Here is a 24,703-nt window from a genome sequence, read left to right on the forward strand (position 1 = left end):
CAATTAATGCACGAGTCCAAGTCAAGTCATGAGTCCTTAAAATTGGGGCACGAGTCAGACTCGAGTACTACAAGCCTGGCTTTTAGGAACATCATTTTCTTTCATAATTTGTAATTCTTCCTCACTTCCGGTGACAAAGCAGTTGGCAACCAGTTTGCCGAGTCGCTCAAGATGATTATCAAGGAATAGTCTGAATTTCTCGACCAATCAGCACGCGCAATTTTTCTATAATCGCCTCCGTATTTATACTAATACCATTTATTGGTTATTTAATGAGATTGAGAAATATCTTGATGATAAACACCCAGTATACTGGTGTTTGGTCTTGGAGAGTAATCAGGTTCTGTCGGTGTTTGACCATGCGTTCAGAGTTTATTTTCTGATTGCAGAATTTCCATAATGTTAGTCTGAAGTAACAGTGTCGGCCATGTTGAGCTGAAAATGTAGATTTTACTGCTTTAGAGACGGCCAGAATGACAATTTGATTCCCAAAATTGTTCAAGATGATAATAGTAATCACTTTATCACTTCAATAGTAATCACTTCAATTGTGACACTTGAATAACAGTGCTGTAATATTTCCATTTGCCTAATCTAAAACTGTTAGATCGGAGCTGATGTGTTTTATTTGCTTTTCCCGGTATTTTTCCCATAGTATTTTGACGACTTAAAAACTTTGACCTGGAGACTTGATTATGATCAGAGCTGAGAGCGAGAACCATGTGACTAATGCAGTCTTCAGCCCTACTATTTGCATAGCCCTGTTTTCCTTCAGTGAAGAGTCGAACTGTTGCGTCATAAATTGGGTTGAGTTCGGGTAAAGGGTAAAATTCCACTGCGTCCTCACTGCTAGTTGGCTGTTGACACAGAAGCCCAAGTTTCTCATGGTAAAATCATTAACTGGACTGCTGTGTTTGTTTTTTTTTTTTTTTTGAGTCAGAAAGATGGCCTCTCAGTGGTGGAGTTCATTCCTACACGGCAGCCGCATACACAACCCTTATCAGCAGCCTCCGTACCAAGAATCATGTCTTATCTGTCTATAAAGTGCTGACTTTGTGTCCCTCTCCTCATGGGTCACACATTGGGCGTGTTCTTACCTCATTGGATGACTTGACTCGGTGCATTAGAAAAACATTCAAGAAAATCTCTTGACACAAAATGGATTCACTAATGCCAATTAGTATATGTTTGTACTTGCAAGGCCATGTGCACGCAGTCGATGAGGTCTTAGTAGGACAGGAACACTGGCGCACTTGGAGGAGGTTAAAGGGTCCAACATGCACTTGAGGTGTTGGCGGTTATGGAACAATTGCATTCTTGGGCAGAATTAAACCCCCCCTGCAGTGGGACTGAGGATGACAACAGGGAACAGAACGCCTCTTCAAACCTAAAGGGATTCTGGTCTTTTGTAAGTAAACCCATGTAGGGGTCTGTCAGAGGGTTGGGACCTGGCATTATGACCTTTTTGTTTTACTTGATTATCTCCTCACATTGGGCGGCACGGTGGTGTAGTGGTTAGCGCTGTCGCCTCACAGCAAGAAGGTCCGGGTTCGAGCCCCGTGGCCGGTGAGGGCCTTTCTGTGTGGAGTTTGCATGTTCTCCCATGTCTGCGTGGGTTTCCTCCGGGTGCTCCGGTTTCCCCCACAGTCCAAAGACATGCAGGTTAGGTTAACTGGTGACTCTAAATTGACCGTAGGTGTGAGTGTGAATGGTTATGTGTCAGCCCTGTGATGACCTGGCGACTTGTCCAGGGTGTACCCCGGCTTTTGCCCGTAGTCAGCTGGGATAGGCTCCAGCTTGCCTGCGACCCTGTAGAACAGGATAAAGCGGCTACAGATAATGAGATGAGATCTTCTCATGTTCATACATCTAAAACCTTGTCACTGATATTTTTCAGCATATGTTAGGCCTAGATTTTAGAAAGGCAGACTGGTAATTTTCTTCATGTGCAGAGGCATTTGCTTATTGTTCGTTAGTAGCTGGACAAAATATACCTTTACATTATGAAGCTCATGTACAAAATCTGATTCCCATTACATTTATTTAACTTGGTATTTTGGTTAATTCAGTAACTGGCCACATCTGAAATTGTTGGCGCTGTTGGTGGCAGCGTTGTTGTTTTGTTGTTGTAGTAGTAATTTGATTGTTTCAACAGAGAATTTCTCAGACAAATAAAAGCTTTCAGGTATCTTGCTTTCACTTTCAGTGCCTGTTTACTGCTCTGGGAAGTTTCTGATATCACCATGATGAGGACTTTTATCCTTATCATAGGTTTATATAGTATTGTTAATCAGCAAAAGTAAGTACACTGGCATGTACACTGATTAGACTAATAAGTGAAACAGTTTAATGGATAATGTTGTTAAATATCCTGGTTCCACATATTTAAAATAAGGCTGCATGACAGGGAAGAGAATAACATTGTGATTTTTATTGCTATGCCCTGTAATTGTGACGTGCCTTTTTAATAAAATGAACCTACAGTATGATGAGCTATGATGAACCCTCTGGGGTCTGAGGGTATTTTCTGGCACTAATAATTTTGGCATACATGTCACTTTTTCAGCAAATCTAAGCAGTGTTTTTTTTCAGTCATATGACTTTTTTTTTTTTGTGGCTATTGCCTTATAGAGACTGTAGCCACTATGTCATCGTGTTGTAAGAATGAGTGTAACAATAGCGCACTGTGCATACAGGTGTTCCTATTAAAATGGCTGGTGAGTGTATACAGTCCGGTTCACCAGTCGAAATAAATGGACTAGACTAAAGAACTCGCTTTCGGACATGTTTATGCTTATTACTGAGAGAAAGTGCGTTCCTATTTTAAAATATACTCCAGGTCGTCCCCCTTTCCTCGCCTTCTTCAGCCAGCGCGTCCCATGTGTGATGTTGATGTGACTCACTTCCGAGTTGTTACAGGAAGTTGTCGAAAAGAGTATTGAGACCACTGAGCTCTAGCGCCGGGCCTTGTCTGGGAAATAAGAGTTTGGGTCATGGCGACAGCGTGTGTGTGTGTGTGTCAGCCTCGGTTCGGAGGTTTCGGTTTCAAAAACTGTAAGAGGAGAATAATATATTACAGACACTTGGTATATTTTACTTCTGCGATTTTTAAATTGTTCATTTTTGTGGCTACTGCCTTAGAGTAAATATATATGCGATATTTACTGTATGGACATGGGATCAGAAAAAATGTTATTTATAAGCAGTAACCACATGCACCCATAGGGTACTTTTTATGCCTCCGCAAGGTGCAGGAGGCATTATGTTTTCAGGTTGTCCGTGCGTGCGTCCGTCCCGAAAACTTGTGAATGCGATATCTCAAAGGCTAATGAAAGGAATTTCACCAAACTTTCACCATTTGTGCGCTTTGGGACAAAGATGAACTGATTAGATTTTGAGATCAAAAGGTCAAGGTCACTGTGAGGTCAGATGTCTGTCTGAAAACCTTGTGAACACGATATCTCTAAGGCTACTACAAGTAATTTCACCAGGTCAAGATTACTGTGAGGTCAAATGTCTATCCCCAAATTGCAACTTAATAAGGCATGTAGTCTACCAGGCGGAGGCATCCCCATCGACACCGTTGGCATCGAGTTCTATCTAGTTTTTAAAGAGTTCAGCACAAGTTCAGCTACAATAATATGAATGTATGTCATCGTTGTACTTGAAAAAACAAAACAGATAAATGTTGTAAAAAACAATTTTAGAACCGTGTTGGAATGTGTGGAAAAACACAACCTTATCCATTATGTAGAGCTGGGCGATATGGCCTAAAAAAATCTTATATATATATATATATATATATATATATATATATATATATATATATATATATATATATATATATATACACTTTTCACAAAAAATCGGATTTTCGATTTTAATAGATTTTTTTTCCCCCTACTAAAAATCAAGCTACAGATGACAAAGAAATGGTTCAAAACAAGTTTTACCTTTTATTTTGTTTTCACTTAAATTTCCCCTCTGGGGTTAAAATGCAACCAAAAACCAAAAAGAAGCCAAAAAATAAGCTTGTAGATGAGAACATCGCGATAGCATCTGTGATTGCCTTCCACCGCACCCCATTCTTATCATCAGGCACACCGTTCAGAAATGTGTCCAGGACGGCTGCTTGCTTTACTGTGGATGGTGCGCTCGTGCTGCGGCTGTGTTCATCCCGCTGGGAGCAGCACTTCTCCTGCTCCACTGCAGGCTTCTGTTTAAGGTGTTGGAATAAATTCGTTGTGCTGCTTCCTTTGGAAGCAACCGTTTTCAAACACGCCTTACAACGAGGACTTGTCTGGTCTGCGTCTGACGCCTCAAAACCGAACCAATTCCAGATCACAGAGGAAGTTACTCCTTTCTTGGGCACAAGTTGTAGCTTTCCCCCCCAATCGCTGCCATGTTTGTGTGTGTCTATGGCAAGCGCACAGGAGGAGGGCGATAGTGTCAGTGCCCGATCCGGCACCAGGGCTCGACATTAACAGTAGCCCGATTGCCCGGGGCAACCATTCAATAGATTCGGACAACCAGACTCTCAAATGCTTGCCCGATCAGGCAACTACCCAAATATGTCAACTTGCGTGAAAAACGATGTTTATTCATTCATATTATGATGAAATTCCATCACGATTTGCGATTGTTTGACTCGGAAAGACCGCGTCCATGTTATTACGGGATGTTCAACAACTAGCGGAATTCACATTTGCACATCGTCAGCTCGCAATACAGTTTCCCATTGCTAATAATTATCGCGTAGTGCATATTCAGTGTTCTGTTCAGACCCTCCAGGATTTCGCGATGTTGTGATTTGCAACTTCAATGCAAATTCAACCAATCCCTGCGAATTCTGGGCGGTGTTGCAATTGTATCCAATCACCGCAACTTTCCCGCAAATTTGACCAATTGTTGGTGACGTCGACAAACTACCTTCCGCCTTACTTCCGTGTATACGTTCAAGAGAAGCAGCATGTGCGCAGTGTTGCCAGATTGGGCGGTTTTAAGTGCATTTTGGCGGGTTTTGAACGTATTTTGGGCTGGAAAATGTCAGCAGTATCTGGCAACATTGCATGATGTGCGAGTCAGTATTTATGTCGGCTTAAATTCTGTTACTGAAAGTGTGTAATGTTTACAGTGAAGGACTGTGTGCACTTTATTTTTTTTACTTAATACAAGAAATTAATGGATGCCAACATTTTTGCCAAAATGGCATTTTATTTTCCATTGTTTAGGCAGCTTCAGCATCATACTGTGAGATTCTGTTCAAGTTGTTTTTTTTTTTTTCTTCTATGAAGCCTGAGCCATTTATTTTATTAGTTTATAATTATTGTTTAATTTAGTCTTCAGGAGAGACTGCCTGCACACAGTACTAGTATTAAGTGTTTTTTCTTGCATGAAAGCTGAGGCATTTATATTATATTTGAAGGTAACTTCATGTTGTGCTGTGAGGTTCTCTGCACTTTAACTTTAGAACCAACAGGTGCATTTGGATAAGTAAAGCCTATTTTTCTGCATTTTTGTAGTCCTGGTAATCTTTTATATTGGTAAAGTTGTTTATAGGACCATTTCTCAGTGTCTGTTTTTTTTTTAATCAATTGTTTTTCAGTAATAACTTTAATATTTAACATATCACTCAAGTTTAATCATAAAAAGAGAAAATTGCAACAATTTCTTGCAACTTTCACTTCCTCCCGCAATATAATCGCAACAAAAGCCTAAAAAACACCGCAACTTTCATCGCAATTTTTTGGAAACCCCCCCCCCGCAACATCAGACATTTTAGCCCGCGACAATAAAAAAAAAAAAAGGCCCGTGAAATCCTGGGGGGACTGAGTATCGGTATGTCCTTCACTACATGACTAATTACCGCATTACTCGCACGGGGCGCTAGTGTCAATGCTTGTTGATACAGACAGCGTCTAAGAAGGTTGAATAATAAATTTAAAAAAAAATGTAATATTTGGGCAACCATGTTCTGAGTTCGGGCAACCAGATTTCTACAAATGGTTGCCCGAATGGGCAACCATGTCTCAAAGTTAACGTAGAGCCCTGCCGTCCCTGCTGCCCGATCCGTTCTGCACATGCACAGAGGGGCGCGTCAGTGGTGGAAGTTAAAACTGAGAGAAAACCGATTTTCATAACACATCGTCCTGAACTGTAAATTTGAATTCACTGATAAAATCTATTTATCGCTCAGCTCTACCATTGTGACAAACCGTTTTGGTCACTTGAGGTGATTCTGTTTAGTCTTAGGAATGGATCAAGTACAGAAACTTAAATCTGCTCTACTGATTTGGACAATTTACTGGCCATCAAAAAAATTGTCCTACTGTTTTGGGATAAAGAGTTGGCAGTGGGAGGGTTATTCAATGAGGAGTAAAAAAAATTTCAATTCAATGAGAAGTGTGACGACCCCACCCACTGCCATCTCTTAATCCCATCAGATCAAGTGATCAAAACGGTTTGTCACAGTGGGTAAAGTAATCATGTTTATCATGCTTGTACAGTGTTCTCCCCTGACACGCAAAAGCGCTCTGGGCCGACACGCTTTAATTTCATGCTGACACGCTTTAAATTTGCTGACAGGCTATTTTTTGTGTGTATGTGTGTGTGTGCTCTGACACTCGCTGAAAACTGCCCTGTCAACTTCCACGACTTTTTGCACTGGATCACAAAAAAAACAAAACAAAGCATTATCGATGCACCAGTGCGTACAATGTCCACAATATCGTGTTTCAGAAACCCAGTGAAGGAGCTTTTGAAAGGACGTTCTTGATTGGCTGACTGCAGGAAGTCGACCAATGAAATCGCGTCTTGGAGGGTGTTTCAAAAAATTTGATATTTCACAATCTAATAACTTTGCCAGTTCTTGTTCAATTGACCTCAAATTTTAACAGCGTGTGTGGAAACAGGTCACAATTTTATGTTTAATGTTATCTTTTTAGGTGTAGAAATGCCATTCGCTGTAAAAGACAAGGCATTGTGTGTGTTAGAGAACGCTCGAACACAGTCGAACACAACGTGCATTTATGAGAGAATTCTCTCAAAACGCACCAACTGCAATGCAGATTTGGACACGGCACAAAAAGCTCATAGAGGAAGGCTGGCTGTGTGCGCGTTTGTGTCTCAGGTGGCGCACATATTGAAAATTTGTGAAATCGTTCATGGAATCCACACACCTTTTGAATTTCTCATTCAAATTTTGAGGAATAAATCTTGTATTGCTCAACATTTAAGCCTGTTCAGTTTCATTTCTCTAGACTCTGTAGTTTCTGGGATATTTACATCTCAAATAATATAAATTTTTTTGAAACACCCTGTGCTTTGTCTTCATTTCCACGTTACCGGTGGGAAAGACACACCTGGCGAAAATGGTGACGGCGACTCTGGATCAGAGATCCCTCCAAGTTCTCTTTTGTAAAAAAACCCCCAGAATTTCCAAGTATCAAGGTGCAGCTAAGTATGATACAAAATTTAATTCCAACTGGACCAAAATCTAGCCATGCGTTATTGCTGATTCAGCAAGCAAGCACCATTTCCAATGCACTGTTTGGAACAGGAGGCTCAGTTATAAACACCAAGGCCTTTTGAGATGTTGAACTTCACATGCAAAAAGATCTTGAAAAAGCGAGCTTGTCATTAGGATCACTCTTGACCGCGTTTGCAGCACAGATTTTTGTCAGTGAGAAGGTGTGTCTATATATTTTGTTTGAAAAAAGTTAAACGTGCTTTTGTTTCAGTTTAAGCTCAAATAGATCTGTTTGTAAAGTTGCTAAGTTGAAGTAAAATAATAGCTTATTTTGAACTGTCCCACAGATATGTTCTCATAAATCTACAGCCAAATACAGGGTTTTCCATACATAGACCATTGTGTGGCGCAGCGCCACACAATGGATTCCTAGCGCCACACAATCAGACTCGCGATTTTGAAGAAAAGAAAAAAAATTCCGTTGCGTATCGTTCCGTTCATTCAGTGCTCTTTCTTGTCGTTCACACGTGCACACACACAGAGAGAGAGAGAGAGAGAGAGAGAGAGAGAGAGACGCATGTCCACAGGCCTGCCGTTGCGCAACAGGGTGTTCTGATAAACTGTCCTACACGTCGATGTAGGACCGTTTATCAGAACACCGGCTGCTGATCGGAATTGGCCGATTTTCACGTGATCGGCCATGACCGGCGACCGGCCGGTCAAAATTAAAATATGCCGATTTTCTGCCGATCAAAACTTGTGTATCACATAGAGATGAAAGTGGAAATACTCGTAATTCGCAACTAAAAAGACTGCAGCTACACTGGCAGCTTGAACATGTTTTCTAGTGCGATTGTGTTGCGCTTGCGCAGAACAGTGTCAGTCCTGCGCGCCTAACTGGCTCCGGCGCGTGCGCCGTTAACAAAAAAATATATAAATATATATATTTTCTCACTATATTTGGATATCCAAATATAGTGATTTTTTTTTTTTTTTGTGCCAGATATTGGATGTGAAAAGACGAAAACGTTTGTGGCTGTGTGAATTTCCCATTACAGGAATTAATACGTTAGCCTATTACCAAACATCTAGTTAGATTTATATAAAGAGAGAAAGAAATGTCTTTTTGTTTGTTTTACAACCTTGGTTGCACTTGATTCCATTGGAAATTACTCTACAAATTACACATTTGACAAAGATGATAGAATGGCTATGGTATAAGTATGACTGGAAATTATTTTTGCATTTTGATACTGAATGAAGAAATGGGTTGTTCTATAAGGCATACGTTTTCAGATCTAAACAGGCTTATGAAAATGTGTTCCATTGCAGTAGGCAAATAATATATGAGGGGGAAGTTGTTTTTGTGCCAGATATTGGATGGGAAAAGAAAAAAATGTTTGTGTGAATTTCCTATTTCAGGAATTAATATGTTAATACCAAACATGAAGAAAGATTTTACAAAGAACAATGTCTTTTTGTTTGTTTTCAACCTTTTGAGGTGTTGAAAATTTATTACTGAAAATCTGGCAGAATGTTCTATTAAAGAAAAGATAAAAAGAAAATAGTCTTTGTGTGTGCTGTGAAGTGGTTTGAAAAAATTAAATCGGAATCGGCCAAAATCGGTATCGGCAGGTCACACTCCATGGAAAATCGCAATCGGTGAATCTCTAGTAAAAACTAAACTTTAACTTCAATTTTGGTAAGTTTCATAAATTTAAAAGACAGGTTTTCCACCAGCATCAAGCCCAGCAAACTAATGGTCTGCCCTGTAATGTAAAGTTGGGTCGAGGAATGAAACCAGGCAGGGTTCTGGTAAAAATTGTTTTAGCTGTCTTCTCTTAAAGAACTTAAAAGAATTTAGATTGAACTGAATAATCTCAAATGCTTCTTGTAGCTTTAAAATAGTCCCAGCAGGTGACTCTGAAGAAAAATACTGTGTGTTTGAACACCGCCCGCTGTAAACACTTTGCATACACCCCAATGACCGAATCCACCGACTGCCATGACACCACCGCGCACGATTCCCTCATCGGCACAGTGGAGCACCACAAATTGCTACCTGGTCTGTGGGAAACACTGAAATATATACCTTTTTCCTTTCCTTCAACAGAAACTTTGCATGCTGTGTTTGGTATGTTTGTTACGGTAGTAGCTTAGCTGGTCTGTGTTGGTGACGGGAAATAAAAAAAAAAATAAGCACATGAATGTATAAACCTATGATTATATAATTGGAAGTTGTTAATATACTTTATTATTTTCATGGTGCGGTTTCCATCAAATCCTGTGCTCTGATTGGCTGGCGAGCGGGTCTGTATCCTACGGTATGGACCCCAGTTACGGACCTCTGGCGACTCACTCATTCACAACACCAAACATAGAATTTTTTGTCAACATTTATCTTTTTTTAATAAGATTTATTTATAAGATTATCAAAATTCTTATAAATTTTTGCCAGCATTTCTCAGGAGAATAGCATTAATTTTACAGCATGGATAGCGATAACGACAGTGTTCACAGCGAAAGCGAGTTTTACTACCCTGAGGAAGAAGAAATAAAAGAAAACATTTCAGGAGAAAGCTAAAAACCTCTAACTTGCTAACGCCGAGCAAAAACATGGCTGAATCCTGAATAACTCCTATTTGTATAAATAGGGGACTACATAGGCGGCAAAATGTAGTGTTTTTTTTCCCTGTCATGGAAGTGCACTTGTATACCGAGGAGGAAGCCATTTGCATTACAGCCGTGAATGAGGATTCAAAATAGCGGCTCGGCTCGGTTTTCCCTTTCGGGCGCTCTCGTTTTCTGTTAGAATTTGGTAAAGAAAAAAAAATCACCAGCTTAAGGTCAGTCCGTATGGTGAAATACCGTGACCTCAGCCCAGAGGGCCTCGCTCAGTACTTTTAAGACCTCGGTCACGGTGTTTCACCATACGGACCGACCTTAAGCTGGTAAATAACACACATGTATCTGTGAGAATGGTTTGGGGATTTTTGGTGATTGTATTACTTTGAGTAATTCATGAAATTTTATATTCCTTTTATTATCTTTTGAATAATTTATTTATAAACTCTAAATATTTTAAAAGTGATATTTAATACATGGGACAGAATATTAAATTTACTCAGCTTGTGTTTTCAGATAAATTTTTTTTGTAATGATAGAGTAAATAATTATTTAATAATTTAACACAAATTGTGTTTCCTGTTTTCCTATGAAGTGACCTGCATATGTAGTTTTGTGGTGAAAGCTTCTTGAAATGTGATCATTGCACATTTCTCATTTCATGATCATGTTGAAATGTGTTCTTGTTTACTTGGCGTTTTGTTAATACATGTGATGTCTTCATAAAGGTTTTTTTTTTATTTATTTTATTTTATTTTTTTAAATATAAAAAAAAAAAAAAGCTTGAAGGGGGATTGTCATGGTAATGTCTGTCAGTCCGGCCGTCCCGGGAAGGGTACTCACCTTCTGAAATCAACTCCCCTCACAATTTTTGGAGGAATTTTACACAACTTGACCGGATTCTTTGTTATATGTTGGTAATATGCATATTGCAGTTTCGTTCAATTCAGCTGCATTTTGCCAGAGTTATGGCCCTTGATTAACAAACTTGTACTTTGACAATTTCATGAGGGTGTGTTAAGCACTTATAGCATAGATATAGTTGCTCTTGGAGCACACTCTTGATTTATTTATTTATTTTTCATTAATAGTGACAAGAAGGCGAAAACTAAATATTCATCTTAAGGCCACCAATCCCCTCTTAAAGTTGGCAAAATCATTTTTGGCTGGGGGGCTTCGGCCGGGACCTGCAGCCCCTGGACCCCGGCTTTCTCACTTTTTTTTTTTTTTTTTTTTTTCCCCCCCTCCCATTTTTGGGTTGACTGTTATGTTCAACCATGCTAACAATAAAAAGTGACCGTGTCAGTACCACTGTAAAATGCTCCTAAAAGTCACCAGATGCCACCAAATGTAGATTTTCTGTTTCAAAATCTGGCTTTTTCCGTTTCGGACAATGAAAAATTCCGTTTCAATTCCGCTTCACAATTTCAGTTCAAAATTGTTCTGTTTGGCTCCAATTTAGTAATTCTGGCTGGCATACGGTAATTTTACTTGGGTTTCAAAGTATCGCATCTCTAGACACAAATGGTCCTTTGCATGAAGAAGTCATTCATAAAAAAAAAAACACATAATAAAATAATTACACTGACAGTAGGCTGATAAATTGCATTTATTTAAAAAATTAAAGTGGGATCACAGATTGAGAACTCAATACTTTACTTGACATACTGATAACAGATAAATCAAGAAACTAGGATCACCGTTAACTAAAACCCCATCTCATATATATATATATATATATATATATATATATATATATATATAAGTGCTGTCAAAAATGTCGCGTTATTAACGCGTTAACTTGACTCAATTTTAACGGCGATAATTTTTTTTATCGCGAGATTAACGCTCTGTGACATGATGTAGGTTTTTCATAAGCTTTTGAAACTGCCAGGAACTTGGAACAGAGACTTTGCTTAGAAAAACGATAGCAGCTAGCCACGCCCCGCACAGCACAGCCAGAGTCCTCTGCCCTCCTCCCTCAAAGAACCAGCGCGGGCAGGGCGCGCTAGTAGAGATGAGATTTATGGCTCTTTGATGGGATCCGCATCTTTGTGATCCGTTCTTTGAAAAGAGCCGTTCAAAAGACTGGCTCATTTGGCTCTTTTTTTTTTTTTTTTTTTTTTTAATATTTTTATTAGGATTTTTTTTTTCATACAAACAAGAACATTACACAATTCAAAAAAATAAAAATAAAAATTGATAACGAGATTCTATTATGAAATAATTAAAATATTAAAGCTACACAGTACAAATAAAACCAAAAGGGGGAAAAAAAAAAAAAAAAAAAAAAGGGAACGAGAGGGTCCGTCAGTTAGGGGGCAGAGACTGGAGAGAGTGGAAGAATGTAAGAAAGGGAAGCCACTTGTTATAAAATTTAGCAGAGTTACCGTTCACTGAATATCTGATCTTTTCCAACTTTAGAAAAGACATGACGTCACTGAGCCACTGACGACTCGAGGGAGCTTTAGTCGACTTCCAGTGGAGTAGAAGGTGGCGTCTTGCCAGTAAGGAAGTAAAAGCTAAAATATCCAATTGATGAGAGGTAAACCGGTTATGGTCCTCTGGGAGCATTTGGCTCTTTTTAAATATTTATTCAGTTTTAAGAAGACAGCGTCTAAAGAAGCCAGATCCCTCTGAACTGTAAACTCAATGCTATCCCAGAAATCCTTCCTGTAATATGCAAATTTGGCCGCCTCTGATTGGACAGCGCGACGCATCAACAGGCAGAAAGTGTAAAAGTACAAAATGTGTTAAGTGAGCTGAAACAGTAAAGATCAGATTCAATGCAATATTTATCAACGAACAACTTTAAAGTTAATATAATAGTGTACTTTATATTACAATCAAGCATGTCAAGCCTACCGTCACTGTGTAACCTGTCTCTCTGATTAGAGACTAACTCAAGAGTCTGAGTCTGCTTGGGCGTTAGCACAGTTACACTTTGACACGCGAGCAATGTTGAAAAAATGAATACAAGCGCAGATATACTAAAAAAAAAAAAACATTTTCAAAAATTCCGTTTGGCAGTCAAAAATCCGTTTCACGATAATCTCGTAATTTCCGTCCGTTTTCCACGATCGCGGAAAATCATTGGCCCTACAAATGGGCTCCCTTTTTTTTTTCCAAAATTTCCAGGGAAGGCCTCCTGGACACCTCCTCTTGTACTCTCCTCCACATGCCCTTGGTGTGCCGTGCGGGCCCCCAAAAATCAGGGCTTTATTTTAATCTTGGGGAGAACACTGTTGTATGATTAAAAACTCACAAAGATATTAATCTAAATACATGACGTACTCCATCTAAACCTGCCAAGCTTCGCTGGTGAAGCTCTCAACATCAGAGGGTGAAAAACTGGCCTGCCTTAATGTAACTTTTTTTTTTTTTAATTTTTAAAAAAAGCATTTAAGTTTTGCACAGCAATGCTACGATTAATCAATAAATCAGCAAAAACCTCTGAAATGATCAAAAAGTCCACATAAGTGTGCTCATTATCATATTGCATTATGCAGTTGTAGTCAAAGTTTACATACACATTTAAGCTCAGTTTTTCACAATTCCTGACATTTTAATTACAGAACGCATTCCGTCTTGGGTCAATTAGGATCTCTCTTCCTTTATTTTAAGAATGTGAAATGCCAGAATAATAGTAGGGAGAATGAATGATTTGATTTATTTCAGCTTTCACATTCCCAGTGGGTCAGAAATGTACACTTTTGTTTGTATTCAGTGATATGGCCTTTAAATGGTTTAACTTGCATCAAACATTTTGGTCAAGCCTTCCACAAGCTTCTCGTAAGAAGTTGCTGGAATTTTGGCCCATTCTTCCAGACAGAGCTGGTGTAACCGAGTCCGGTTTGTAGCCTCCTTGCTCGCACATGCATTTTTCAGTTCTGCCTACAAACTTTGTCAGATTGAGGTCAGGACTTTGCAATGGCCACTCTGTCCTTAAGTCGTTTTGTCACAACTTTGGGGTAAGTGTGGGGTCATCGTCCATTTGGAAGACCCATTTGCAACCAGGCTTTATCTTCCTGGTTGATCTCTTGGATATAATTTTCTTTCCTAATGATGCCATATATTTTGTAAAGTGCAACAGTCCCTCCTGCAGCAAAGCACCCCCACGACATGATGCTGCCATCTCCATGCTTCATAGCTGGGATGGTGTTCTTTGGCTTGCAAACCTCACCATTCTTCCTCCAAACATAATCGATGGTCCTTATGGCCAAACAGTTCAACTTTGCTTTCATCAGTCCAGAGGACATTTCTTCAAAAACCACGATCTTTGTCCCCATCTGCACTTGAAAACTGTAGTCTGGTGTTTCATGGTGGTTTTAGAGCAACCTTTCAGGATCTGTCGATATAGGACTCATTTTCCTGTTGGTATAGATAATTGTTTACCTGTTTCCTTCAGCAATCTTCACAAGGTCCTTTGCTGTTTCTCTGGGCTTGAGTTGCACTTTTTGCGCCATTTCACCTCTAGGAGACAGAATGTCTCCTTCCTGAGCGTTATGACGGCTGCATGGTCCCATGCTGTGTACATGTGGGGTGGGGGGTGTTGGGAAATTGCTCCCAAGGATAAGCCAGACTGGTTAAGGTTCACATTTTCCAACAAAAATGCAAATATAAACATCATGGGAGGGCCACACAGCTGTCATAACAGGAAGGCGACATCTTGGCTGATTTTTCTTTCGATTTTCCCATGATGTCAAGTAAAGAGGCATGGCATTTTGAAAGGAGGCCTTAAAATACAAAAATACATTCATAGGTACACTGCCAATTGACTTCAGTTAGCCAGACGATAACTGGCTAATTGCCCAAAGGCTTGACGACATTTACTGAAATTTTCCAAGCTATTTAAAGGGACAGTTAAGTTAGTGTTTATAAACTTCTGAGCCACTGGATTTGTGATCAATTAAAAGTGAAATCTGTCTGTAAACAGTTGTTTGGGGGGGAATACTCATGCACAAAGTACATGCCCTAATTAACTTGTCAAAACGATACTACAGCTGTATACTATGTACTGAAGCGCTGTTTTTATGTATTTTATCAATAAAAATAAATTTACATGCACAGTTATTGCCTGTGAACCTAATTTCCTTTGAATGGCCCAGTGGAGAGTTGAGTGGACACGTGATGTATGTTTTCACTGTGTTCTGTCAAAATGACGTAAATTGCTCCCTGCGTGTCCTCAGTGAAGTAGACTCGCCCGTCCCAGCGGAAGTCTCTGGCGAGGAGCGCTGATTGTGAGGTCCCGTACAAGTGGAAAAACTTGGGCAAGTCGGGGAGGGGATTCCTTGCCGAGACTGTGGGTGGTGTGTTAGTGTGAGCATGTAGCCTATGGGAAATGAATAACGTGTTGGATTAGCTATAATCCCATGTTTTGGAAAATGAAAAATAATGTCTTGGGTCCCTCTGGGGTGTCGCCAATCCATGTGCAAAGTATGGAGTATGGGTGTCCAGCCGTGCTGATTTGCAGAGGTGAACGGACAGCCTTCCTTTAGGTGTGCGTGGTTTAAAGTGCATATTCTGGACCAATTTCGTTTTTTTTTTTTTTTTTTTTTTAAATATGAAAGTATGTCCCTTTACACACTCATCCAGAAGGGTAATTTTGCACAAGGCCATCTGTCTACAGCAGAAAAAAATAAAATAAAACGCATCTGGAAAAATCCCAAGGGAGTCTGGAGCCAGATTCGTGACGTTACCTGCGGAAGCGCCAGCAGGCTGCGCGAGCTCCGCACGGTTTCAGTGCACAGCCTGCGTAGACCAAGCGCTCCCGTTTCTCTCTCATTGTCCGGTCTTTTGGAAAACGATGAGTACTAATCCCATCAAGATTGGTGTTGCTACACCCTCCTACGATACATCTGTGTAGCAGTTCAGATGGGTGGGTGGAGCACAGAAGGACGGCAGGCAAGAACTGAGTTCACAAAACCCGTTTATTATAGCTTTTCAGCCTTACTATACACGTACACACACTCCAGTCGCCTGGTTGGGGAGAGAGCCCTCTCTGCTCTCTTCCTTAAATAGGGCGCGGTCACCGGGGAAGACACACAAACACATTAATCAACCTCAGGTGCAGTGATTCTGCCACTTACCTTCCCCGACTCCGCCCTCCGGTCACAGACCGACGCTTGGCCACGCCCCCACTGCCACAGTCTGTTAACCATTTTAATAATTACACGATAACGTTGAAGAAATTTGCAGAAAACCACCAGGTCATTTTCTCATAAACCAGCGCTGACGTAGGATTCAGAGGGAGGCGTCCCGCACGCGACGTCACGAAAATCAATGTTTGCCGGGAAATCCAAATGCCAAGTTTTTTCAGAGGCGGACCAATTCGCCTCAAATGGCTTGATTTCAACTGAATTTTTCTGGTATTGCGCAAGGTAAAAAAAAGTACACAAAATGCAAAATGTGACAGATATTTGACTAAAGTTTAATATAAAATAGGAGAATTACAATGTGTGTGTGTGTGTGTGTGTGTATTTCACTCTGATGACGTCACTCCTAGTGGTTTCCTGTTGACTGGATGTGCGTTCTCAAAATCAGGAATCAGTTCAAAATTAAAATTCTTTTGATTTAACTTGCATATTTTTATTTTTTGGATGTGTCCATATACAATCCCAATTCCAAAAATGTTTGGATGCTGTGTGAACTGTAAATAAAAACAGAATGTGATAATTTGCACATCATCGAAACCCTATATTTCACTGAAAATAGTTCAAAGACAACATATCAAATGTTGAAACTTAATTTTATTGCTTTTTTGGAAGGATGGATAGATAGATAGATAGATAGATAGATAGATAGATATACATGGAGCGCTGTAGCAGCACCTGAGGCATCATTTTAATCAGAAATAGAGCTCCAAATTCAGCTAAAATGCTGTTCCTCCACCTTTTTCTTTGGCGCTGTAGATGGCAGGGGGCTGGTGGTGTTTGAAAGCTGCTCAGTAGCTCTTTATAACTCTCGTATAATGTGGTCATGTAACCATATAATGCGTGTCAGTAGTTGTGATCAGGCCCACCATGTGCTCGTTATGCGGTGTTTTAATTTAATAGGTTGCACAGTTTCGGAGCTCTGGTGTTTTAAATGGTGAACTGCATTACGTTCATGCTCTGTACACATTCTTGAATTTTTCCCTGTTTATTACCCATGTGTAAAATATAACCGATCTCCTAAAAGGACTTCAGTTGCTGAAAGTACCTGCAGTGACAGGCAGGATGCTGTACATTTGAATACATTTCCTTCCACCTTCTTTTTTAGCAGGTGTTTACTTCACCTGTCTTCTCCAAGTGATAATGTGTTCATAAGCCTGGTTTCCAGAGCAGCATCAGCGTGCTTTTGAAGATTTTTCTTTCTGAAATCAGTCGCCGTCGAGGGATTTCTATTCACACACAATTCCCTTTCTTCGTTCTCTCTCTAATCCCGTGTGTGAAATGGGATACCAGTATTTGTCAGCCTGTCGGGATTGTCGGACTGCAGATTTGACCTTGATCTTGGCACTTGAATCCTTGTTTTCTCTAATGGTCGTAAAGGGTTTGAAGCAGTATAGACATGGCTTGAAGCCCATGCTTCATCAGGTTCTTCACCTTCTGTGGGGGGAAAAATATGTATATACAGTGGTGCTTGAAAGTTTGTGAACCCTTTAGAATTGTCTATATTTCTGCATAAATATGACCTAAAACACCATCAGATTTTCACACAAGTCCTAAAAGTAGATAAAGAGAACTCAGTTAAACAAATGAGACAAAAATATTATACTTGGTCATTTATTTATTTATTGAGGAAAATGATCCAATATTACATATGTGAGTGGCAAAAGTATGTGAACCTTTGCTTTCAGTATCTGGTGTGACCCCCTTGTGCAGCAATAACTGCAACGAAACATTTGCGGTAACTGTTGATCAGTCCTGCACACCGGCTTGGAGGAATTTTAGCCCATTCCTCCATACAGAACAGCTTCAACTCTGGGATGTTGGTGGGTTTCCTCACATGAACAGCTCACTTCAGGTCCTTCCGCAACATTTCGGCTGGATTAAGGTCAGGACTTTGACTTGGCCATTCCAAAACATTTAACTTTATTCTTCTTTAACCATTCTTTGGTAGAACGACTTGTGTGCTTAGGGTCGTTGTCTTGCTGCATGACCCACCTTCTCTTGAGATCCAGTTCATGGACAGATGTCCTGACGTTTTCCTTTAGAATTCGCTGGTATAATTCAGAATTCATTGTTCCATCAATGATGGCAAGCCGTCCTGGCCCAGATGCAGCAAAACGGGCCCAAACCATGATACTACCACCACCATGTTCCACAGATGGGATAAGGTTCTTATGCTGGAATGCAGTGTTTTCCTTTCTCCAAACATAATGCTTCTCATTTAAACCAAAAAGTTCCATTTTGGTCTCATCCGTCCGCAAAACATTTTTCCAATAGTCTTCTGGCTTGTCCACGTGATCTTTAGCAAACTGCAGATGAGCAGCAATGTTCTTTTTGGAGAGCAGTGGCTTTCTCCTTGCAACCCTGCCATGCACACCATTGTTGTTCAGTGTTCTCCTGATGGTGGACTCATGAACATTAACATTAGCCAATGTGAGAGAGGCCTTCAGTTGCTTAGAAGTTACCCTGGGGTCCTTTGTGACCTCACCGACTATTACACGCCTTGCTCTTGGAGTGATCTTTGTTGGTTGACCACTCCTGGGGAGGGTAACACTGGTCTTGAATTTCCTCCATTTGTACGCAATCTGTCTGACTGTGGATTGGTGGAGTCCAAACTCTTTCGAGATGGTTTTGTAACCTTTTCCAGCCTGATGAGCATCAACAACACTTTTTCTGAGGTCCTCAGAAATCTCCTTTGTTCGTGCCATGATACACTTCCACAAACATGTGTTGTGAAGATCAGACTTTGATAGATCCCTGTTCTTTAAATAAAACAGGGTGCCCACTCACACCTGATTGTCATCCCATTGATTGAAAACACCTGACTCTAATTTCACCTTCAAATTAACTGCTAATCCTAGAGGTTCACATACTTTTGCCACTCAGATATGTAATGTTGGATCATTTTCCTCAATAAATGACCAAGTATAATATTTTTGTCTCATGTGTTTAACTGGGTTCTCTTTATCTACTTTTAGGACTTGTGTGAAAATCTGATGATGTTTTAGGTCATATTTATGCAGAAATATAGAAAATTATAAAGCATTCACAAACTTTCAAGCACCACTGTATATAATATATCTTCAAAACTTTAGAATTGCGTATTTTTTTTTTTTTAATTCATTTATTTTTTTTAAATTTGATGTATCTAATAAGTTGCCATAGTGTGCATGTCTTGGTCTTGGCCAATTTCCACCCATAGCAGCTACCAACCAGGAAAGGTGAAGGCAATCACACACGCTTCCTCAGACACATGAAACCAGCTGACATCTTTTCAAACTGCTGCTCATGCTGCATCAAGGTGGTGGCGTAACACACTGCACGTACGCATGAGCTCACAGAAGGCCATGATTTGCCGTAACGCACTGTGATTGGGGCGAGAGAGTAATGCCATCCCACTCAGAGAGCACAGCCAACGTCTCTCTATTGGACATCTGGTCACAGCATCATCGGGATTCAAACTCATGGTCTCAAGGCTTTTCTGTTTTGATTACACATCTTGTGTAAAAGGCAATGCTCTATACAGTCCAAAGACATGCAGGTTAGGTTAACTGGTGACTCTAAATTGAGCGTAGGTGTGAATGTGAGTGTGAATGGTTGTCTGTGTCTATGTGTCAGCCCTGTGATGACCTGGCGACTTGTCCAGGGTGTACCCCGCCTCTCGCCCGTAGTCAGCTGGGATAGGCTCCAGCTTGCCTGCGACCCTGTCGAATAGGTTATGCGTCTACAGATAATGGATGGATGGATGGATGGATTTCGGCCTATTGAATACAGTACAAAGTGAACATATTTAATGTTCAAACTAGGGATCGACCGATAGGTTTTTTTTTTTTTTCTTTTTTTTTTTTTTCAGGACCGATACCGATTATTATGGAATTGGGATGCTGATAACATATGTGCAACCGATAAATGTAAACATTATAATTCACATGAAATTAAACATGGCACACACTGACACAGACCTTCATATCCATGAAATGTATGTTTAATTGTAAAATTGAACATGAAATTTTGTGCAGGGAGATGCCAGCAGCATTTGTACAATAAAGTCAAACATTAGTTAGAATAAAATGAGAAATAAAATAATAAAATATTCACCAATAAAAAAATAAATCACTCCCTATATCACAGCTCACCAATTTCAGTGGAAAATAAATGAAAATACACTCTGGATTCTTTTACACTAAGAACTTTTGCCGCTTTTCCACTACAAACGCGGCTGAGCCGTGCCGTGCTGAGTCGAGCTGAGCGGGGCTGTTGGAGTTGCATTTCGACTACAACCGCGCTGAACCGTGCTGGCTGGAAGTGGGTGGACACATTGGGTGGAGTTAGCGAAAGTGGGTGGACGTCAGGTGATGTCGTTAAGCAGCGCAAACAGTGACCTCAGTGAGCTTTTAAGCGGTAGTCTCACGACCCGAATAGTAAACAATAAACATGGAGTCATTAGTGTTGCTGGTCTTGGTGCTGTGGCTTGTTGTCACCGACAACGCCAACAGATACTGGCAAGAGCGTATAGATGAGGCGAGGTGCATAAGGCTTCAGAAATTCTCGTAATTCGTAATTCTTCTCCTTCCGGGTTTGCAGTGTTTACAGATCCCAGCGTGCTCACGGGGCGTGTGTGGGCATGTGAGGACACTCCTCCCCACCAATCAGTGCACAGGGGAGTGTCTGCTCACGCCTCCAGCCTCACTCGGCTCGCTTTGGCTCACTTCAGCCCCACTCCAAAACGGTGCGAGTTTAAGGGGCTAAGCAGGGCTGAAGCGAGCCGAGTCGTGATGTTTTTTGGTAGTCGAAACGCGAGCCGTGTCGGGCTGAAGTGAGCTGAAGCGAGCTGAAGTGAGCTGAAAAAGGGTAGTGGAAAAGGGCCATAAGTAAGACTTACCAACTTCAAGTAGTTTTTAGATAACAAAGCAAGTGTAGGGAGCTGCCTGCAGCATTTTTTAAAAAGTAAAATCAAACATAAAGTCGGCTATCACTCCCTATTATGTAACAACTTGACAAGTAACCATCTACATTCTACTGCTTTTAATGCCCAAGCCTAATATTCCCAATTTAGGAGGATTATATTGTAGTGAAGGAAGCATTACATGTAGTTTCAGCGAGACTAGTTGGTTGTAGGCTAATTCAAGTGCTTCCTTCCGTAAGCTAAGTTTGCCTGGCTACACAGATGCAAATGGACAATTTTAACGAGTAGTAGATGAAGAATGTAAACATATAATGATGATGTGCTTTTGCAACTTGTGTGTTTGTGACTTATTGCGGCAAAAGCAGCGTGTCCTTGCCTTGAAGTGGGATCTGCTTCTGCCCGAGTGCCCATACGGCCGCCTTGAAACAGTTCACAGCGTTTAGCTACATGTGTCGATTGGCTATATCTCTTGTGCCAAACAAATCAGATGTTGTGGTGGGCGGGACCGTGTTCTTGAACTCAGAGAGGCGAGTGCAGGAAAGGACGTGCAGTGACGGTCACATTAGGAATGAAATGGCTGCAAAAAGGCATGTTATCGGCATATTGGTGGAAATTATGGCCGATACCGATAACCCTAAAAATGCAGAATATCGGCCCGATATATCGGCCAGGCCGATTATCGGTCGACCCCTAGTTCAAACTGATAAAATGTTGTAAATATACACTCATTCTGAATTTAGTGTCTGCAACACTTTCCAAAAAAGTTGGGACAGGGGCATGTTTACCCTTTAAGTGTTACATTACCTTGGGTGGCATGGTGGTGTAGTGGTTAGCATGGTCGCCTCACAGCAAGAAGGTTCCGGGTTCAAACCCAGCGGCCAGCGAGGGTGTTTCTGTGTGGAGTTTGCATGTTCTCCCCGTGTCTGCATGGGTTTCTTCCGGGTACTTGAGTTTCCCCCACAGTCCAAAGACATGCAGTTAGGTTAACGTGGGGCGGCCTTGGGCTGAAGTGCCCTTGAGCAAGGTACCGAACCCCTGACTGCTCCCCAGGCGCTCTGATGTGGCTGCCCACTGCTCTGAGAGTGTGTGCGCGCATGTGTTCACTGCTTCAGATGGGTTAAATGCAAAGGCTGAATTTCACTGTGCTTAAAGTGTGCATGTGACGAATAAAGGTTTCTTCTTCTTCTTCTTCTTTCTTCTATTTCTGTTAACCATATTGAAGACAGATTAAGCCTTGCTTTCATGAAAGACGGTGTCTATCTGACCCCAGCTGTAATTATCACATGATGCGTGATGTCATGCACAAGGAGTCTATAAACAGTACGTGTACCATACTACAACAGCGGGGTATATAAAATAACTTGCACAGTAGGGATGTTAACCGATGACCGTTTGACCGGTGGTTGACCGAATCAACGTCAACCGGTTAATTTTTTTTTGGTTGTTGGTGAAAAAAAAAAATCAATCGTTTTGAAGCTACCGATTTTGGAGCGGAGAACCTGGAATTCTGTGTTGTAAGGACAACAGCTGACAAATCAGAAACACCCATTCAGTCATGTCCTGCCCTCCCGCCCCAGTTAAAGACAGCTGACAAATCAGAAACACCCATTCAGTCATGTCCCGCCCCAGTTGAACACAGCTGCCACTCGGCGAAAGAAAAAAAAAGTGTAGACACAGGCTTTTTAGCTTACAAATTACTATTCTGTTTTTTTTTAATTATTATTAGAAGGCACATGGAGTTTAGTCCTGCCTTGGCCAGTGCATTCTGAAAGTATGTTTCGGTCTGTAGCCAACAATGCATGTTATTGCAGATCATGTCTCTCCACACAAACTAAAGGCGCAGATGCCGACTTTTTCACGGCTTTTTCATGGACTGTAACGGCATTTGCTTATGTAGTAATTTTAATACAGAATTTACTCTGATGAAATTATTCAGACACTCCAACGCCCCCCCCCCCCCCCCCCAAAAAAATCGGATCTGCACGAGCCGTGAAAAAGGCGCGCCGTTTGCATCCTTGTTTAAACTCATAGGTTAACCGACTTTAACCGGCTAATGAGGCTCGGTGGTCGGTCAAGATTTTTTTTTAGTTTTCGCCATCCCCTATTGCACAGCAGTAAATGAAACTGAGACTAAGAAAACCGCCAAGACATAATGGCGGATACATAGTGAGGGACGCTTTTAGGAACTGAAATGAAATAAAGGATCAAAAAGTCAAATTTTTGTGGTGCTAGTTTGTAATATATGCACATTCCAATTTGCCTGGTCTGGCATGTTGGGGGCATTTGTATCCAACTTGCCCGAATGCATGTTTCACTTGCCCCGGGCAATCAGGCAGTCCTTAATGTCGAGCCCTGTCCATATTATGTCAAGAACCGCTCAACTAAGTAAAGAGAAATGACATCCATCATTACTTAAGGCATGAAATGTCTTTTTTTAATTTGTAAAAATAAGCCATTGAATTGGGTGTATCCAAGCTTTTGACTGGTACTGTAAGTATGGACACCAGTGGTGTAATGATGTACTCTGCAGTTTGAGAGGTAGTACAAGTGTTCTGTACTGAAGATGACTACATATTGCAGAAGTGTGATGAGAATTAAAATTTTATTGTGCACAAGCGCAAAGTACTGAGTACGAGGTCAAAAGAGCAAAACCACCGAACGAGAGCTCATCTTGAACCACAACTGCTTGAGTAAGAAGTGCTCATGCATTGCTGACCCACTGTGGTGCGGATTCTGTGAACTCCTCAAATGGCGCATATCCCACAGGATATGGCATGTAACGATTCCCCCAATTCCCAATTTGATTCTGTTCACAATACTGGGTTCATAATTTGACTTTTATCAAGATATTTTTGAAAAAAATATTAAATGAAGACAATTTTATTCCAAAAGAATTCAATGTTAATTTTCCTATTCTTTAACAACTTCAACATTCCTTTTGTTAAAATGCCTTTTTGTTTCATTTTCTTAATAACCAACAATAATTTACCCACATTCGCAAAGGTTGGAGTAAAATATTCCTTTTAATTAAAAATGAAGGTTAATAACAAGTAGGCCTTTTCTTAATGAACATTTTGTACTACCTCCATTTTTCTTTTCTTTCACCTTCAGCAGTCTTTAAAAGGAGCTCTGGTTTCTTTTTAAATCTATTTGTTCAGTCACTTGCAGAATAGGTTTCCCATTTTAGAGGAGGGTTTTCTTTTTTTTTTTTTGTGCGTGTTTGTAGCATTCGAGCTGTGTAACTTCTGACTAGGGTGAAGTCACATGTATTCCCACTATTGTATGTGCACCCTGTGCTGTATAACGGCGCATTTACAGCTACGAAAAAGAGAGATTAAGCAGCCTGATGATAATCGTGATTTAATGGGTTCAAATGGTCATAAATTTGTATCGTGATTTGTCGCGCAATATATATTCTATGCTGATTACAGAATGTACTAATCGCCTCACCTTGGCTAGGTAGAAGAGAGAAGAGTTACTCAGTTGTAATCGTAGCCTACTGTGTGTTCTGGACCTTGGGCTGAATGTAAGGGCTTTGCTCATCGCTAGAAT

The 24,703-nt window shown here is 40.6% G+C and overlaps 1 protein-coding gene across 3 annotated transcripts in view; it reads left to right on the forward strand.

Moving 5' to 3' along the window:
• Positions 1–24,703, forward strand: part of lpin2 (lipin 2) — a 106,002-nt gene that overhangs the window by 16,083 nt on the left and 65,216 nt on the right. Inside the window, exon 1 of one of the 3 annotated variants that reach the window (XM_060932089.1) lies at positions 1,170–1,408. The exons of the other annotated variants lie outside the window; for them this stretch is intronic. Coding sequence (XP_060788072.1) covers positions 1,301–1,408 — 108 coding nt within the window. The 5' untranslated portion in view covers positions 1,170–1,300. Of the gene's footprint in view, positions 1–1,169; positions 1,409–24,703 lie in introns of those variants that run through there. 3 annotated transcript variants of the gene reach the window in all.

The sequence above is a fragment of the Neoarius graeffei genome, chromosome 1, assembly GCF_027579695.1.
Source record: "Neoarius graeffei isolate fNeoGra1 chromosome 1, fNeoGra1.pri, whole genome shotgun sequence".
Taxonomy (NCBI): domain Eukaryota; kingdom Metazoa; phylum Chordata; class Actinopteri; order Siluriformes; family Ariidae; genus Neoarius; species Neoarius graeffei.